Source organism: Ambystoma mexicanum, chromosome 3p (genome assembly GCF_040938575.1).
Source record: "Ambystoma mexicanum isolate Mex_15411 chromosome 3p, UKY_AmexF1_1, whole genome shotgun sequence".
Lineage (NCBI taxonomy): Eukaryota > Metazoa > Chordata > Amphibia > Caudata > Ambystomatidae > Ambystoma > Ambystoma mexicanum.
Window position 1 is genome coordinate 678,100,125 of NC_090925.1, and position 19,948 is coordinate 678,120,072.

General features: G+C 43.7%; 1 protein-coding gene across 1 annotated transcript in view; it reads left to right on the forward strand.

The window, feature by feature from the left end:
* Nucleotides 1-14,335, forward strand: part of ARL10 (ARF like GTPase 10) — a 50,147-nt gene extending 35,812 nt beyond the window's left edge. Inside the window, exons 3-4 of the mRNA XM_069651455.1 lie at nucleotides 11,861-12,036; nucleotides 13,591-14,335. Of these exons, the coding sequence (XP_069507556.1) occupies nucleotides 11,861-12,036; nucleotides 13,591-13,761 (347 nt within the window). The 3' untranslated portion in view covers nucleotides 13,762-14,335. The remainder of the gene's footprint in view (nucleotides 1-11,860; nucleotides 12,037-13,590) is intronic.
* The last annotated feature ends 5,613 nt before the right edge of the window (nucleotides 14,336-19,948 follow it).

A 19,948-nucleotide genomic window follows, 5' to 3' on the forward strand; every position in this document is an offset into this window, starting at 1 on the left:
CCTGGCCACCACACCATTCTCAACTTTCTTTAAAGCTTTATTTCCTTATGAAAAATAATCTAAGTTCATGTGTGCATGGATAGTAAATAATCCTTTGATCAGCCATTCAGAGATGAGGCATAACACTCAATTTGACTCCCAACGAAAAGGCAAATGCTTCCAACTTAAAATGGGGAGTAACAATACTCGAACTAAAAAAATAGGAAGCAATTGAAGCGTAGGTGCCTTCCCCATGCTCCCACCTGTACAACATAACAGAATTGTACCAGGAGAACGAGAGAGACTAAAGAAGGTGGGCAGAAGAATATGAAACTCAAATCATTATGTTCTTTTTATTTAGATTTGTCTAAAAAACATATAGAAACATTGACATTTAATTAATTCTTTAAAAACGTTTTACTAATCATGCATCCATACACTCATTTACTAATATAGTGTCTAAAAGATACTAAGAAGTTACAACAACTAGTCATTTCATTAATCTACTTCTTTCCATTGTGTTGTTAGTGAATCACAACATCTTAACATTGTTGATAATAGTTCATTCCAGATAAGATATCGACTATTGGTGCCTAGCAATATCAATCTTTTTTGTAATAAAGGCTTCCCAGTAGGTTAATAGTTTTGACTCGACATATTAGGTGTGTCTTCATCAGGATAGGATGAACAATAGCAATGTTCTAAAAACAAACAAACGTACAATAAAAACATAGTTAAAACCATGCTGCTGTCAACCTTCTATCAGTAACTCTAACAATTAGGATCATACATTGAACATCAGAACAAAATTGTCTCTTAAGTCCAAATGGATATCTCTTTAGCCCCGGTCATATCTGTACCGTTTTAATGCAGCTAATTTTAGCGAAACCCTCAACCGACCAAATCAGTCTATTTTCGTATACCCATAGGCGGCCCCCCAATTTCATTTAGGGCTGCAGGGTTCAAAAAGGAATACAGCTATTCCCATATTCCTGCTAGTTAGCACATTTCCTTTTAAGTGCTAAATATCCTCTCCATTGGCATCCACCGCCCCCCCTATGTCTTACTTCAAAAATTCAGGAAAAACACACATAAAAGTACATACCTGCGAACCCCATTCGGTTCGCCTAATGGTTTAAATTCCAGTCGCTTCTGGTGATATATCCAGAATTGCTGGTTTTTCACAAAAGCGAAATCTAAAACAAAGAGGAAACGGCCAAATTTTAATACCACACAATAGAAAGTGCCTACACAGATCTCTTAATAGGAGGCTGTAGGTGGCAAAAGATATATATGTGTACCTAAACTGATCTGTTCCGACTTTAGATAAAAGTTAGTATCAGCCTAATAATCCTTTTTGCCTATTCCGCAGCTTCCCATTGGTTTTCGGTGGAGACTTTACCGCTTCTTAGTCCAGCTGAGCGGGAAGAAAAGATGACTCTTCTCAAATTTAAACGGAACAATCTAGGAGAAAAATAGAACCCTCTTTGAATCGAAGAGAATCAAATGCGACCTGTGTGCTACTACAGGCAACCCGCCATCTCCTTAGTGTTGAGTCCTCTTACCTTCGTAATGGTAACTATCCAAACGAAGGAGCACTTGTTTCCCTTCTCACAACGCTGTTTTTGCGCTCGCAATCACAGAAGGGGAAAGAAAAAACAGCTTGTAGCTGACGGGCGCATTCGTTGATGCAGGAATCTGTAAATAAACAGATCCAGTCAACCGTAGCTAAAATAAACACTACGGCCAGAAGCAACAACACCTACTTTCAGCCAGCTTACCTTATTTGCAGCAATCGGAGCCCGTGATGTCAACGCTGTGCGCATCAGGAAACCGAAGGACAGGAAAATGTCCAACATAGTCCCTTCTTTATTTCCAAAAGGTGGCATAAACACAAAGGAAGCACTAGAACAGACGTTCATCCTGGAAAAGAGATGGAATAGAGTGAACTCCTAACAATAGGAATCCCAAAGGTAAACGAGGGAAAAGGCAAAAGAAAATCAATTCCATTCTTCTCGTTGATTCAGGCCCATCTCTAAACTATTGGTGTGATATATCCACCATTGTTCTTTTTGCGCTAGGCGCGTGGCCGTATTGGCCGCGTCAGTGCCCAACACTTTCTCTAATGCCCACCATTTCAGATCTTCTGGCCTATGGCTCAGTTCCAAACAATGCGTGGTTACTGGAGCATTCTGCTGACCCGTTCTAATCTTAGATTTGTGCTCGCTTATGCGTAACTTAACAGCTCTGGACGTCTTCCCAATGTAAGCTTTTTTACACGGGCATATGATAACATATATAACATTGGTGCTGAGGCAAGTGGTGTGGTGCCTCAAATCCCAGTTTCTTTCATAAATCTTAATAGAGGCCGTAGCAGAAGTACTGGCACAACTCGAGCAATTGCCACATGGATAGTGTCCCTAACGGGCAACATACCCCAAGTGGCAGTGATGGTCGGTTGGCTATCTTGAGCCGTATTTCTGTCGGCTTTGGAGACCCAGTTCTTAATATTTCTGCCTCTCTTAAATCCATAAATGGGTTTGGCCAATTTCAGCATATTAAGCTGAAGTAAATGCCAATGATTGGATATGATCTTCTTAATTTTGTTATGTTGGGTGTTGTACGTGAGGGCGCATACTAGTTGGTCACCCCCAACTTCCTTTCTTTGATGTCCTTTTTTAAGAGGACATCTCTATGCTGGTACCTAGCACGTTTTCTTGACTGTTTAAGTAATCTTTTAGGGTATCCTCTCTCAGCCAGCCTTTCTTCAATAATCGAAGCTTGTATATTGAAGTCTTCTATTTTAGTGCAGTTTCTCCTGGCCCTCAGAAACTGCCCATAGGGAATATTCGATTTCAAAGATTGGGCATGAAAGCTTTCGTGGTGCAGTATTGTATTCCTATCGGATTCCTTTCTATAAAGGTCCACTGCAAGAACATTTGTATCTACCTTAATAAGGAGATCTAAAAAAGCAATCTCCTTATTGCTCGTTTGAATCGTAAACTTCAAATTGGGGTTTAGGTTGTTTATCCATAAAAAGAACGCGTTACAGTCTCCCCTACTACTGTCCCAGATGATAAGTATGTCATCGATATACCTCTTATAAATTTCAGAGCTGGTCTAAACGGGTTTGAGTCTATCAGGATATTAGATTCCTCGAAATCCCACATATAAAGGGTTGCATAGTTGGGAGCAAAAGATGCCCCCATAGCCGTCCCCTTAATCTGCATTTAATATGCATTCTTAAATCTAAAAAAGTCTCTGGTGAGAGCAATTTGCAATAATTCAACCAAGAACTCACTAGGGACAGAAATGATGTCGGGCCTGGTTTGCAAAAACCTATTCATAATCCCCAGTGAGTCCCCCTGGGAGATGTTAGAATATAGTGATTCCACGTCTAAGGTAATAAGCATGTCGTGGTTACTATTGAAAGGAAATGCCTCCACAATTCTAATAACATCAGAGGAGTCGGATAAGTAGGTGGGAGTTTTCTTCGCCAAAGGTTTCAAAAAATGGTCCAAATATTGCCCCATAGGTTCAAGAATGGACCCACACAGAGAGACAATAGGTCTACCAGGCGGTGCGGCCATGCTTTAATGAATTTTAGGCAGCATATAAATTAAGGGAGTCCTGGCGTTCTTTGGGACAAGGAAATTGAATTCCTTCTGAATGATGATTTCCCTTTCTAGAGCATCCTTAGCCAAAGTTTCTATTTCTTTCAGTATACTCTGAGAGGGATCTCCCTGCAGTTTAACATAAACTTCTTGGTTATTCAATTGTCTCATAACCTCAGTCATATTTAGCAGCATCCCACACTACAACTCCTCCTCCCTTATCAGCTTTCTTGATAACAACCGATCTGTCTGATTGTAAATTCTTTAATCATACCCAATCGTCTTTGGTGAAGTTAAAGCATTGGTTATCTCGCCTGTTTTTCTCTTTTTTCTCATAGATGGCATTAAAGTCTCGAAGTACTGCCTTTTCAAATTTGGCAGTTTCTTTAGAGATCATATTAAGAGAAGGAGTGAAAGAAGATGGTGGTTTGAACGGAGTATTAGCCACTGTTTCAATAGATTCAGAGGGGGAATCACCAAAAAAATCTTTAAGTCTAATTTTCCGAAAGAAACTCCTCAACTCTGTTTCCACATCCATTTTGCTGGGGTTCTTCATCGGAATGAAGGAAAACCCTTTTTCTAATATGGATATTTCCTTGGTGGTCAAATTTTGTCAGACAGATTGTACACAGCTGAAGGAGGAACTTACCTTCTGTATGCTTGCCTTCTTGTTTCGAATATGTTTCCTAAAGGCGGAGGACCAGTTTGGGGTGGAGGAAAAGGGAGTTCTTGCGATGGATAAGGTTGCATGGGTCCTGAGGGGACAAATCCTTGTGGATAGAAGTAGGGGGGATATTGGAAAAGCATACCTTGTCTCCCTCTTCTGCCTCCTCTTTGGAACCCTCTGTTTCTTTGCCTTTGCTGAGTCCCTCTTTGGTAACCATCCCCTTCATTCGATGAAGTATCGGAAAAAGTGACTTTTTTTCGAATCGGTGTACCCAAGGTATTATCTGGATCTCTCCAATTGGTTGGACCTTGGTAGTCCACATGTAAATATGGATATGCCACCTCTTTAGAGAAATTTTTCACATCCTTAATCAGTTTCTCCATCTTCTTGGAGGTGGTAATTTTAATGAAATCTGTCACTTGATTCTCAATTAGTTCCAACTTGTCTTTAATATTCAAAATGGTATTATCTGCCTTAAATGCCAATTCGGCTTTTTGAATCTCTTGCCCAACCGCCATGCTCTTTTTTAGCGCTGTGTTTATAGTAAGTAACATCCAGTCCCTACTACACTTCGTTCCTATGCCGGAGAACGCATTTTTGTATTCAGCGTCATCCACAAATAAACAGGGCTCGTTACGAACGAGTAATCCCGTAGGAATGATATTCTTCTTTAAATATTCTGTTAGAAGGTGACTGTGCATTTCCGTTCTAAATTTCTTTTTCTTTAAACGTAAAATACTATCACTGGTTATATTTAGATAGTCCCCAGTTACGTTGTCTAACTGCAGTTTGTCAAAAAACGAAGGGATCTTAATGACCTCCGCTAACTGTTCTTCACTAAATGATACTGAATCAGAAGCAGACATAATGCGAACGGGGTACCAAGGAGGGCAAACACCGTCCAGCAATGAGTGGACTGAACCTCAACGCAGGGAGGAAAAAGCTTCTGTAAAGTCACAAAGGAGTAAGACCAAAGGACCCTGTTCCCCACACAGCAAAGTGCTGCACTTAACCAACAAACCCAAGGTGGGAACCTCAACTTTCACTGGTACCTAGAGGTAGAAACATATAATATAACAGAATTGTACCAGGAGAACGAGAGAGACTAAAGAAGGTGGCCAGAAGAATGTGAAACTCAAATCATTATGTTCATTTTATTTAGATTTGTCTAAAAAACATATAGAAACATTGACATTTAATTAATTCTTAAACTTTTTACTAATCATGCATCCATACACTCGTTCACTAATATAGTGTCTAAAAGATACTAAGAAGTTACAACAACTAGTCATTTCATTAATCTACTTCTTTTCATTGTGTTGTTAGTGAATCACAACATCTTAACATTGTTGATAATAGTTCATTCCAGATAAAATATCGACTATTGGTGCCTAACAATATCAATCTTCTTTGTAATAAAGGCTTCCCAGTAGGTTAATAGTTTCGACTCGACATATTAGGTGTGTCTTCATCAAGATAGGATGAACAATAGCAACGTTCTGTACAACACCTGTACAACACCACAGATCTGTTTGCATCAGGGGTACCAGCAACGCGGTGCCACAGCAAAGAGCTCTATTATGATTAATGCCTGAGATGAAGAGGAACTTTAAGGTAAAAAAAGAATATTTTCATGAATTACTAGTTGCAAATGAGTCTGGATTACAAAAGATTTTTTTTGAGTAAACATAATTGTAATCAACCAAAAAAATACTCCAATTGAAAACTAATTTTTACACTCGCCTTCAAAAAATCGGACGCAAGATATTCAATCTTCAAAATCTTTTCTCGCTCTTTGCCCTGGACTATACTCTGTGCATAGAATTATATATGGGTAGCGGTCCACTACAAGGATATGTTCAACCTAGCGGTTCAAATGACATCTGACTGACAATGAGAGCAACGCTTCAGGTTTCTGTGAGGACCCTCAGAACCCTGAGGTGGAATACACACCATAGCTGAAATCAACCCATCTATAATGTATTGTTGTGTATACCTCCCCACTACAACACTTTCTCATCCATGCCCACACACTCCCTCCACTGTTCTGGTGGGACTAGCATTTCAGGGAGTGGAGACAACTGGTATGAGGCAACTATGTAAAACACAGAAAATACAATGTTCCCTCTCGGCTCACCCCACAGCAGCTCCAAAATTGTACAAAATACCTGTAAGAAGCAAGAGTTCCACATCAGCGTATTATGATGTGATGCCAGCTAATTATTAATTCCATAATCCTCTGTCATGACGTTACTGCAGAGGATTATAACCTTCTGAACAGGAAGTAGTTGCTGAAGACATACACAACAAGCCTGCATTACAATCATACCTGGCCTAAATGCAAGAACCTATGAGATCCGAGAGAACATGTTTCACTCGCCTTCCTAAACCTGTTTATGTGGGCACTGTACCTGGCCCTTATGCGAAGGGTACAGGACTTTAAGCACCGTAATAATGGTTTAGTATGTTTGCCCCAGAGTGCAGACCACCAGAATGCACAATAAAATCACACAGCAAAACAAACCTAAGTGCAGCGCATGGTAGAACAGCAACTGCATCCAAGGCCTTGCTCCATTCCGTCATGGTCAGGGCACCAGGGTCTCTACTCCTACGCCCTTACAACAAGGACATTAATTATAGTGCATTTGGGCCTCTTGCCGCCCTTCAGACCATTTGCAGACACCCCCTGCCCTTGCCTTTGTCTGACTCTGCTGCAAATGAAATAGCAAGGGAAAGCACACAAACACCTCTCAAAGTGCATGCAGAAGAGGACACGAGAGTCAATGATACAGCAAATGAGAAAGGCCCCCTATTACTGAAGCATTTTAGAACAAAGAATCACAAAAAGACCATGTATACAGTCTACTGGTCTAGGAAAATCTGTGGTGAACACCAACGTGACTGTACATTGTTCTTTAATGACATCAGTAGTATAACAAATATATAGCAAACCTACTCAATTCACATATAGATCTAACTGACTACTTAAATGAATCTACACACCATTACTGTGCATTTGAAACACATTCGTCACACTGCTGCCAATTCAATTGGAAAATCCACAATTCTTTTTCAGGATTTGAAAGCACCTCTCTCGCACAAAAAGTCACTCGTTTTTGCCCTTGGCCAGTGATCAATGTGGCCCCAGGCCAAAGACCAAACCAAGTTTTTGGTCCCTCTTGAAAATGTTTCTCCATACCCCTGCCTTAGAATCTCACTAAACAGTTATAATGAAGGGCCCAGATGGGACGTACACTCAAGAAGTGGGTGCATGGCTGTGAGATGGTAGGGCTGGGGAGGGAATGGTGAAGATGGAGAAGTGGTAGGGTTGATTGATTGTTCCATGATATCTTAAAGAGATGGCAGGGGAGGCAAAGATGGCAAGGGAGATAGCACACTTTTAAAGTGTTTCCAGGCAGCAGACCGATCCTGTAGATCCAAAATGGAAGGGCATTTCATAGCTTGGAAGTTTGTACTGAAAGGAAAGCACCATCCATGTGTTGTCTCGAGACTTTGGGAATTTTGAGAGGAGTCTGGGTCTGTGTGTGCGGTTTGAACTGTGGAAATTTGGGGCTGATGCGCTACAAACCCTGAAGTGTGATGCATTCATCCTTGAAGGAGATGTGGTGGGTGAATGGTGAACAGTGAAGTTCATTTGGAGTTATAGCGATGCTATCCAGTGTTAAGAGTTGGAGGAGGTGTTGAGCTGCAAAGTTTTGGACATGCTGCAGTTGGCGTAGAAACTATTCAGGAGAGCCTAGGCAAAGGGCACTTGCATAATTGAGGTGTGAGCTAGTAGTTGCCATGGTGGTCTGAACTTGAGGAGGTCCAAGAAATGAAAAATGCCCTGCAGGATCATTTATAGGAAAAAAGGTAGATGTATTACTAAGATAATTTGACATGCGAAGCAGAGACCTTTGGTTGAGTTGGGCAGGGTACCCAGATTAGCCATCCACAAAGGGAAATAGCCACGTAAGGAGCTAATTGCCATACACCTTTTTCAATAACCCTTTTGGCTTTGTCTGCATTATGTTTCAGATGGTTCCCGAATCACTCAGTGATCAATTTCAAAGAGGCATCCGCAGAGATTGAGAGCATTAGGCATAGGAGGGATGTGGAATTTGAGGATGATCTGGTTGGCATAAGCATAGTTGTGAAGTGTGAGCCAGAATTATTGCATTTTATGAAGAAATGGGCATAAGCAGCAGTCAAACAGATGAGTAGAGGGAGCAGGACCCTGGGGGAACTCCAGAGGGGGTTGAGAAAGGTTTGAAGTAAAATAAGGAGAAAGAGCGATGATGTAGTCCTGGATACTAGTCCAGAGTGCAATCTAGGGTGACCATCTCTCTGGGTTAGATGGTTGATGAGAGATGTTTCATCTACTGCATGCAAAAGGCAAGGCCCAAGAGAATGAGGGTAGCTGCTCCATTGAGGTCTGTCCCATTTTCGGGGTTATCCCAGGTGGCAATGGGTGCTGATTCAGTTCTGGGTGGGCTGGGGGGGTCGTTTGTGGGTGTTAAGATTGTTTTAAGTAGTTCAGGGTTGGGGCATGGTAAGGCTGAGAAGGGACTGGAAGTACATATTGGCATTAGATATACTTGCATGTGAGTCCATCTTTGGAGTAGAGGACTGGATGGTAGTAACTGGAGCAGAGTGCATTATTTGAGTAAGTGCAGGATGGTGGCTGAAATGTTTTAGAGGTGCTGGATGAGAATATGGTAAGACTGGGGCTCAATATCCACTTCACTGGTACGCTATCATCCCTAGATAAGTAGCCATTCTAGGCCTGCTGTGTTCGGATCTGGTTAAACTCACCACAGTGGTCGTTTCACTGCATCATTTTAGGGGGCATGTCCCTCATACCTCTCCTGAGCTCCTACTCTTCCATGGTGCCTCCAAGTATCAAAGACTGATGATGCCCCTTGCAATGTCCTTTTCTGGGAAGTCCTGTCTGTTGGTGCAATCCATATGCAAATTCTGAGGTTTTCGTATATTTTGCCGCACAGAGCCTGGACAGAGCTCTAATAGATGAGTTTCCTGCATCTGTAATGGTCCTGCAGTTTTATTTTGTTCTTGTATGTATGTGATAAAATGCCAAAACAAGGGGGGGTCCTGGGAGTCTCTCTGCCAGACATTAGTCCTGGTTGCAAGAGCCTTGCCCAGATTCTTTAGCTCACTATCTTTCACAGAGGAGAAATATCCCAAACTTATCAGTCTTTGTCCTGCCCAGGGACAGTCCAGCACTGAGGAGCTAGGCAATTCTCCTCTGAACAAGAGTACCAACAGCAACCCCAGACACGTATTTCGGTTAATGTCACCAGAGGTTATTTGTACCCAAGACATAAAATTAGCAACAATTCAGCAGTTGTGTGTACCGCTGAAGTAAGACATTAGTGAGATGAGTCCAGCTTTGCAAATTTTTTAAAATTCCCATAGACCTGCAGGTTGAGTAACTTGGTTTACCTACTCGACCTAAGGGAAATGCACTTGGCCCATGGCAACAGATGACAACATATTTAAATGTGCTTTATGTAAAATGGTGCGGGTAAGCACAATTCCACTTTGACATACTGCGCAACCCAGAGGCCAGCCATGCACATTGAGACTTGTATTTGACATTTAATGCAAACAAAGTAAATGTTAAATAAAAGTTTCAAACATCTACAGCAAATGGTGCTCACCTTTCTGAAAATCTACTCCAGTGGGCAAAAAGATTCTGTGAGCCCTGGATGAGTGTTTATAAAATGTAAAAGGTTAGCTGCATGAATGGACACCAACACATAAATAATGATGAAAAGGCTCTAAAAACAGTTTGGCCAGCTCTCTCCCACCGGTGCTAATATAAGCGAGCTCTGGAGGCGAACTACAGTGTAGGGTAGGTAGTCGGTCTGTAGATGTACGGACTGGATGGAACTATTGATCACTACTTTACGTAAACACCTAGGTAGCTTTTTGTATTCATTACGGGGGTCGAAATTGAGGTGAGCTGGGAGCTATTTAACTCCTGCTTGTAGCTAAGAAGAGACGGGATAGCTTGACATCAACTGCTACCAGGAGCTACTTTTGGCTCCCCAGATCAATGGATGATGAACAAACATACTTATGTGAATTTAACTCTGTGCATTTGGGACAATCTATAAACATTATGACACATCTCTACAACATTTAAGGCATAAAGGGCCATAAATTATGGACAAAATTATGTTTGCGTCTCACGTGGAGGTTAGATTTATGGAACTCTGTGTACAAGCCCCTCGCTCCTCAGTGGTAGCTCCTGGTCACTGGTTAATGGGGGATACCGAGGAGCTGCTTTTAGCTCCTGCTTATCCAATCTCAATTTCGAGCCCTTCAGTATGTACGAGGAAAGAAAGTATGAGGCTAAGCAAAGTTGTTGGCCCAGCACACAGCGAACTGGGCAAACTAGATGGAACATTGTAGTTTGTCACCATCTCACTTTTCCAGGAAACTTGTATAAAGCAACAGGGTGATGAGATAGAATATCAAGGCATATGTGAGCAGCTCACAAGTTGAGCACCAGTTGCCCACATGTATGCAGCCAGCAGGCTACAGAACTAGGCTTGCCATCAAAAGCATTTGGCCATGTGAATATATACATTTTCAAAAGTGTTCACTCACCAATATCATGCACCTTCCCCAATAAACTGAACTATAGTTTATACAATGAGATTTAGATAAACTGACTTAAACTTGACTCTAAAGCATGGAGACAATTCATTGTTTTACAGTAGCAGTACTGTAATGCATTATAACAACGTACATTTTTAGAAAATGAATTGCATGACTGTCTTTTAAAAAAAATAAAGTTAACACATATTGGTCTTTGCCAGAAGGGATATAGTCTGCGTAATAAAGTTATCATCCCGATTACTTCTGGTTTGCAATTATGTGAAAAAGAAAAATAATTCTAGCACGCCCACAGAGTCCTCTGGATCTTAAGCCGATTACTGCTTCACTCTTGCTTCAGTGGCCCCTTTGAACTACCGGTGAACAGAAAAAAGAGGGTGTAGAGATCTGCGAGGGAAAGAGAAATGCAGGGTGAGCTGTGTTTTCATTGAACACAGTAACTTAAATAGCTAGCGTTGCTACACAAGTGTCAATTTAATTAGTAAACCTACAGAAATGTATAGCTAGCAAATTGCTATGCAACACTGCTTAGTTTATGCCTTGCGAATGAGACCATATGGAATTGCGCACACTGCATTTTGGGGTGAAGTAGCAGGACTGTTTTCGTGGTTCAACACCTACCCCCCGCTCTTGCAATGCTGGATACTACTCTGGTGGACACTGTGTGAGGGGGTGGCTGGGTGGCTGGGAGGTGCAGGACTGGGCTAGCAACTGGATTGTTTTTCAGATACTGTAGAGCCATTTTTTTGTTAGCTTCAGGTAGAATTGTTGCGTAAATGGACCGCACCTAAAGTCACCTCTGTCTGACTAGATTCATTAAATGACTGACTGACAGAATGTATGGACTTATTCATTTTACCAGCTTGTTGGATGTGCAACACACCCGGGCTCCAGTCTTGCACATAATGTCACACACTTTAGGCCCATCTAACTGTGACTCCTTTGTTGTTACCAGTTGGGGGCAGCCTGAACCTGCGCACGTACTGGAACCTTTATCTCAAGAAGGCTGCAGTGTTGGTGTTTGTGCTGGACTCTGCAAATCACCAGCGCCTTCTGCTTGCCCGACAGGAGCTGCACCGCCTGCTGGATGAAGCACAGGAGCTTCCCCTGCTGGTACTAGCGAACAAGCAGGTACGTGCAAGTGAACAGCAGATGTATTAGGAGATAGTCAGCTGGTCTGTCTTGGGAAGCTGCCAGGGAGAAGGTAGGCCCAAACGGCTGCATCATCAGACATTTTGGTCATGTTGCTTTGTACAGAGCTGACAGGAACTTGGAAGCAGCCAGGAAGTAACTTGTAGCCACAAAAACACCAAATGAATACAGAATACACATAAAATAAACTTGGTTCATAAAAGGTGCCATACCGCTCAAAGTGGTCCAGCGAATGTAAACTGGCAAGCAGGCTCTACACCTCAGTTGACCCCAGGAATACTCTGCTTCACTCTTAACAGGACAATGTAATCACAGCCCTGGTTGAGAAGGGTAGACAAGGCTGGATTATGCAGATTCACTCCCACAAAAACTCGGCCTAGGCCCAAGAGGAATCCAGCCTCCTACACTACTATAACCATTCCCACTAAGTTCCCTACAAGCCTCAAACACCTCTAGGAAGGCCGATTCAGGCCATTGCTCCCAGGGGAACAACAGTACTAGACCCACCCTCATTTAAGAGTGCCCATAGTGCATACAAACTTTCCTGTAGAGCCATTTATGACCTTTCTGGGCCTAGGGAATAAGTGACAGGTTATTTGGCCCCATCGTGGCCATTTATTTACTGCACCTAGGCCAACCATGATGCCGAGACAGTTGTAGAAGGCCAGCACTGAGCCAAAGGCATGCTCACATCACTAATATATTTTACAGGGCAGACACTTGCAGAGACTTCTACTCATAGTCTCCATCCACATTCACCAAGTCTTTTCTTCTTCTAGGGTTGACAGTCCCAAAATTACTATTGTACCGTTTGTTTTGTGGCAGAAGTGAATTATAACCCAACCCGCTCATCCCCCATCTCCCCTGGGCAATAAAAGCCAACACCCTACAAGGGTCTGCTTGAGCACATCTCGAGTCCATCTCACAGCCTCACACTACTTTTGGTAATACCTGTGCACCTCTCTGAAACTGCCCCCATGTAAATCTTACTTTCTCCTTCTGGCACCCTAGCATTTTCCCTCCTATTTTCTGCAACACTGAGCTTTGATCTAGTTTGGCTGGATAGACCTGTACCCAGTCCATTATAAATCCTACCCATCTTCTAATCTGGTCCACTTCATTTTGTAGCCCGTCCTTCCCACACCTTTGCTCCATTCTCCTTGGCTCTTTACCCTACAGTCGGGATACTCGGGGCAGGGTCAATATACATAAACGAAACTTCCAGACAGGGTTTGTGACCACTATGGTGGCAATTTGCCTCTGTATAAAAGACTTCTAACATTGTAACATACTATGCAAGTGTACAAAAAACGCCCCCGTTGAGGCTCAAGCAGTGTAAGTGTTGTGCAGCTTTACAAGCAGGCATCATCATAAAATCAGACTTTGGAAGCTTGTTTTGGCAAATTCATATCACACAAGATGCAGACTGTGGAAGCAGGCACAGGCCCAAAGTAAAGCAATTAAACAGAGGATAGACCGCTGTGGAACCAATCTGTAGGGTGTCTAATCTCACTCCTTTGTGTTCCCTTTCAGGACAAGGCAGATGCCGTGGGCATCTCTGAAATGCACCAGCAGCTGGCACTTCACAGGTTTGGGCTGCAACGTAAAGTCACCCTTCTGGGAACTAGTGCCACGGCCGAAGAGAGGGGCGCCACGCACCGCATTCAGGATGTAAAGACTCTGCTTACAGAGCTCCTTTCCTGACGAGAATGTCTTCAGAGGAACTTGTGCAACTCTTGGGCGTTTACTCTTCATTTTCATGGCGTCTGTGGGTAGGACTTGTTCTTCATTCGGAAGCAGCTACTGGTGCACATTGTGCAAGACTATTTTCTACACCTGCGAGTTGACCGACTTGCTTCTTCACCTGCAAGATGGCTGACTTGCTTGGACTGGTTATTCACCATGGAAGAGTTATAGATCGTCCCGTTCACATCTGTTGACTGAGACTTGTTCTTCTCCCTAACGGGGCTACATGTGAGCGTGTACAAAGCGTTCCCGTCATACCTCAGAAACTTACAAGACCATTGTATCTTGTAAGGTCTAGTCTTCATTCCCAAGGGCCAGGGATGAACTCGAAGCTGGCCCCGTTTACATGTTTGTATAGATGAGAAAAATAGTGATACATTACACATAGGAAGCTGTGTGAAAAGTGGTACAGGAACTGTGGTTGTCATGTAACTCAATACCTATGGACTTGTATGTTGCTTGAACACTTGAACCTCAAGCTAGTCAAACACTGGCTAGTTTTTTTGTTAAAACGTGATATGGAGAAATGCCATGTTGTTTTTTCATTGATTGTGTGCTCTGCGAGCATTACCAGTTCTCACCCTTGCATGAAAACTGTCTTAAATTAGACGATTGGAGTGCAGTGCAGCTTGGCAAATGTCTACCTTCTAGGTTTACAGTGACAAAGTTGACCCCTGCAAAGTGTCCCTTCAAAAAGATACACGACACCTCGTCTACTTATACTATATACCCCTTCAAAAGGGTAGGATCTCTGAAGGCCTCTTACCACCAGACTCAACCCTTCCAATTCACTCTGTCCAAAATACACTTTAGAAGTGGTGCTGGGTCTTCCCTTTATGCTCCCTTTTCTGTCCAAATTCATCTTCCTTTTAGATCATTCTGTGGGCACCCAGGTCCCTGACCCCACCTCTACTTCCCTATAATTATTTCCACCGCATCCCACTGCTCTTCTCGTCTTCCTCACTGGCTCCGTCTTTAACTATAACTCTTGTTAAAGACCATATTTGCTTCTGCAAAATATCAAGGTTGACATAACTTCAGTCTTGCATAGAGAAGGGCCTTAAACCTTTCGGTGCCATGGAGCGCATTGGCATTGTACGTGGGTCTACATGTCATTGAACATATTTTAATTCTGCCCTTTTTTAGAGCAGGTTATTTTAGGCAGTGTTGTTGAAATGACGTATGTCGTCCTTCCTTCCAAGGTTGGGCTGCTCCAAACTGGTCACACCTTTTAAGCCAAACATAACGTGGGTCCCTTAACCAATTAAGGATGGCCTAAACACCTCATACTTCATACGTTGTGTCCATGAAGCAAACATGTTCATCGCCTCGCCACAGATCTGCAGGTATCTCTTTGCTCTTGAGCCATTAGTGATGTCCATTCACTGCATGATTGCCTCCCATCACAAGAAGTTGTGACCACAGCTGCTCTTGGCTTATCTTAAAATGTTTCTTTATGGTTGGGTCCAAACACTTTGTGCATTTGACATAAATTGATATAGTCCTTGGGGTTCTGCGATCTAGTTTTGCAAGCCGTCCTATGCTTAAACTTGTGCTTCTCGGCTCCGTTTTCTTGTGTGGGTTCTTGAATGGTAGTGCACAGGGCTTTAAGTGGGCCGGGGCCGAGCCCCAGCAGGCTCACAAATCTCGTTTTGAGGTGGGGCCCTGCCGGGGCTCACTAATCTCCCCTGGCTGCTACAGGACAAGACTTTTTTTTTTTTTCTAAAGCCTGAAGCTCTCGCTCATGTGCTGCCATTCATCCATAATGGTGGTCCCGAACCTGCAAAGCATTCCCTTCAAGCAAGAGATGCCCGTGTGCCATTATGGAGAAAACGGTGAGGCCGCTGTAAGAAGAGGCCTTTTTTTTCAAAATCCTGCTCCACGAATAAGCAGGAGCTTCAGGATTTTTTTATTTAAAAAGGCCTCTGCTTCCAATGGCCTCACCTTTTCAGCCTCAATGGTGACACAGCGCCACCGTTAAGGCTGAAAAGGCAAGGTGCTGTCTGCTTCCAGGCAAGCCTTTAGAAAATAAATGCAGAGATCAGCACTCTCTCCTGGGAGGGGGAAGACGAGAGGGTGCTGATCTCTACAAAAGGCTGCCTGGCAGGGATGCCTGTGGCCCATTGAGCCGGGGCTCATAATGGGGGTGTGGCTTAACGAGCCGGTGGACGCCCCCAGCTGTTAGGCCATGCCCCCTTGATGAGCCCCACCTCATTTTTCAGTGCCACTTAGTACAGCACTGTACATATGCATCAATTGGAAGTTACAGACAGAGTCCAGTTTTTATGCCAACAATGAGGTCATTTCTAAGTGCTTCAAATGTTGACCGATGAAAGAGTTGGGCTGGGATGGCCCAATTATGCCAATTGCGGAAGTTAGGATGAGACCTTGCATGTCGCTGTTCCTTAATGAGCAACATTTCCACTACATATCTGTGTGCTTTTAAAATAAAAAGGGGCCTGGCTAGCCAGGCCAGCTGAAGGGGACACAAAAGCAGAAGACGAACAGAGATTGGGCATCAGTCACCTTGGTCTTTCGTTATGTGGAAACAGCCATTCCCTCTTGCCTCGGAAAACCTCAGCCAAGTAAGCAAATGCTGCGTCTGCACAGTTTAAAAACACAAAACTATAGATATACCGTCTAATGAAATGAAATATCCCAAAATAACACAACGGATGTCGTTTCCATCTGTTGTTAACAAACGGATAAGCAGTAATAGTTGTTTATTTCACTTTTTTTTTATTTAAATGGTCAAGTAGCTTTCCTGCTTGCAGGCTGGGGGGGGGGGGGTGTGAAGGATGTTGTGTGGCATTAGTGTGTCTGCATATCCCACTACAGCAACAACCCTTCTCCAACCCTCTTTACAGTGAACCTTAAAGCAGGACCCAGCTTGTCTGAAGATTCACAGCAACGCCCATGGGACGGATGGGAATCCAAAGCAGCTTAGAAGGGCGAGCTTTCTCTCTCCGAGGCTGCTCGGATTCCCACCTGGATTCTGGACAAGGTCCAGCTTCAGGGTGGACTTGCAGTGTTGTATTTTTTAAGAAATGTTTTAACTCGATTTGTCCTGTGACAATCAAAGCGGTGGCCTTTTTATTTCTGTTGTTCAACGCCCTGCTGGCGCCTGCGTCAGAAGATGCTCTTAAACACGACCAGTCCGGATAGAAAGTGGCACTGCGCGTCACGCCTATATCCGGGCAAGCCTCGGCACTGTAAGACCGGAACGGTGGCGAAGGCTCACTATACACTATGGGTGCAACCCAAATGGCTTAAGGGACACATAACACTAGGAAACCACGCCTTCCTAGATCAGTTAACATGCATCATCCTTAAACACAGTTACCAACTCAGGAATTATGTAGCTATCATATCCAACTATTTTAGCTGTTTTATTTGGACTCGGACTCATACCTGAAAACAACATCTCATGTTTTTATGTGTAACTAACTTTTCGTACAATGCCATATCCCACCATGGATGAGCGTGTGTCGTGTACACATTGCACCTTTTACAAATTGCAAAAGTCTACCAACTACTTCTAGTTCAGGATTGCAACAGTGTACCGCCGATTTAACACTTTCACAGTGCGTGGCTCTTTTCCCAGGAATACGTGGAAACCACATTTAAAAAGTTGCTCGTAATGTGCCCACTGTATATGTCTGCCACAATATGTTATGTGAGATACACATTGCTGCATTAAGATTATGAAAAAGGGCAAGATGTCAAGGTTTCTGAATAAAATGTTTGTTACCACTAACTTACCTGCTCAAATTCGTCTCGCTGTGCGAATGGCATTTTGACATTTGTTTGTGACTAGCAGTACTCAAGCCTCTTGTGGAAGGTACATGTGAATGAACTAGGCTGCCGTCTGCTCATCACATGTCTGCCACAGCCAGGAGCTATATTAGATCTTTATGTTGGCCAGTGAACACGTGGTTTACACTTCTGTGCCCTACAGGATATTCTCCAGTTCAGTCACCACTGAATTTTTTTGGCCTCAGTTACCATATCCCCTTGCTCTATCTGAAAAGTAAGACTGCTTATTAATGTCATGAAATGGAATTGCTAAAGAGTGCATAATCGGAAACCTCATTGGTGCTTTTAACTGGGGGGCTGGCGGCACAATAGCTGGAGATCCCGGTTTTGACCCAAGAAGATCACCCATGCAGAACCGATTTTATCCCCATTGGCTCTGTAGCTGGAGTCCCCCATCTACTCATAGAACTAGGTCTCACTATTACGACTCGCCAGTCTCTGATCTGTTTCTAATGCTATCCTCGGGCTACTGCCTACTTCACATCAGTGAAGGCAAAGAAGCGAGGACTGAAATCGGGGCGAGAGTGAAAACACCACCAAATCCAGCAGTCGAACATTAGGAAGCACCGTGAGGAGACTAAAGCAGAGAGGTACCAAGCATGCAATTCTTCCCTCTTCCTCCAGTGTCCGAGTCCCCGCATGTTGCCTGGATCCCCCCCTATGCATGCATTTGCGTGGGGAGCTCAGAGCGGCTAGCAAGACGGCGAGGATCCCAGAGAGATTTCGTCATCATCACAACGGCTTGCTACCGGCAGGATTGGGGACGTGTGAGCATTGGCCAATGGAGTTAGTTAGGTGCTGGAGGTTGTAGTTTGGCAAACATTCCACGGGCCCTTCTGAGCACAGTACGTGAGCCAGGTAAATGTGAGGGTTAAGATGGTGCCCACTCTGCCAGCCAATATACTACGTAAGGTAGAAGTAGGTGCGTTCCCTCAAACAAAACGTTCATGCCCGCCACAACCTGTAGCACTTTGCTAAGGGTGTTTAGTGGGGTGCAATATCTGATACCCTCTGCCCCCATTTGCCTATTCTCCAATCCTTGGTACTTATAGTGCACATTGCATCTATGTGCGAGTTGAGAGACCAGGTTTTGAACGTGACCTGTCTGCAGACAGCAATGGTAGGTCTGCGGGTTTTGGCCTTTTGATGCTTTGTTATTCCTTTCATGCCTTGCTATATGTGGCTTGATTGTCACCTCACTGACCTCACCATTTCACTTTCCGCCACCTACTACACTCTTCCCACCCGCCCCACTAATTTTGCTCCTTTGGGGTTTTGCCCATTGGTGCTCAATGCAGTTAGTGCTCCACCATGATTTGGCTCACAGTGCCCATATTCATTTGCACGACTGGCTCCTCGATATCAAACCTTGAGCTTGTAGCATGGTGGGTTGTTCCTGGGGACCCAACCAGGATTCTGCCCTATCTGGACCCCCTACTCCGAAGTCTCCTCTGGAGCTGTTCTCACCCACGATCTACTTCGTACCGACTGCTGCATGCTCCCTAGGTCTTCCACTCCTAGTGTTCCACCACACTCACCCTGGACCAGTCACTGCATACTGTCCACTGCTCACTCTTGGGTGCTTCAGGACGTCTCACAAGTACCATACCCAAAGGTGACAATTGGGAGACACCATTTAAGAGGGCATCCCTACAGAGTCACTACCATGGCCACACCACAAGGATACTTTAAATTGCCTGCTGAGCCCTCCATTGACCTTGCACTTACAAGCAGAACCTCTCCTTTCAAGCACACTCTATGCATACTAACTATGCCACTTGCACGAGACAACGGAACAACCCTCCAGAAAGACATCAAACAGAACATTACTCATCTACAAATAATTTACATTTCACAGTCCTGGCTGATACACCCTAACACCATGGGCACAGAAAGCTCCCTGTGGACATACATGTCATTATACTCTAGGCACAGAAAACGTAGACACAGGTCCGCATGCAGAGTACTTCCAATCTGCACGCATCAACTCAACAACAATGCTATCTTACATTTTCCAGCTCTCCGCACTAACCTAACCCCCTCTCCCTTCAGATCCACCAGAGCGCCTGGAGACCTTGCAAATGGTAGCGGTACATGGCATAAATCCCAATAACAGAACATGTATATACAAGACTGTTATACAAAGGGTCTGCTGTCTATCCTCTCACTGATAACGGTTATCTATTGTAGCAGATGGTGCTCTTGGGACTTCCATTGTTCTCAGATATTACCAAAGATGGGCGTTCAGGAAAAATGGGTCATTCAATTGTAATCTGAGGCACATCTTGCTGCCCAGTTCTAGTGATTTAAAAAAACATATGGAGCACAC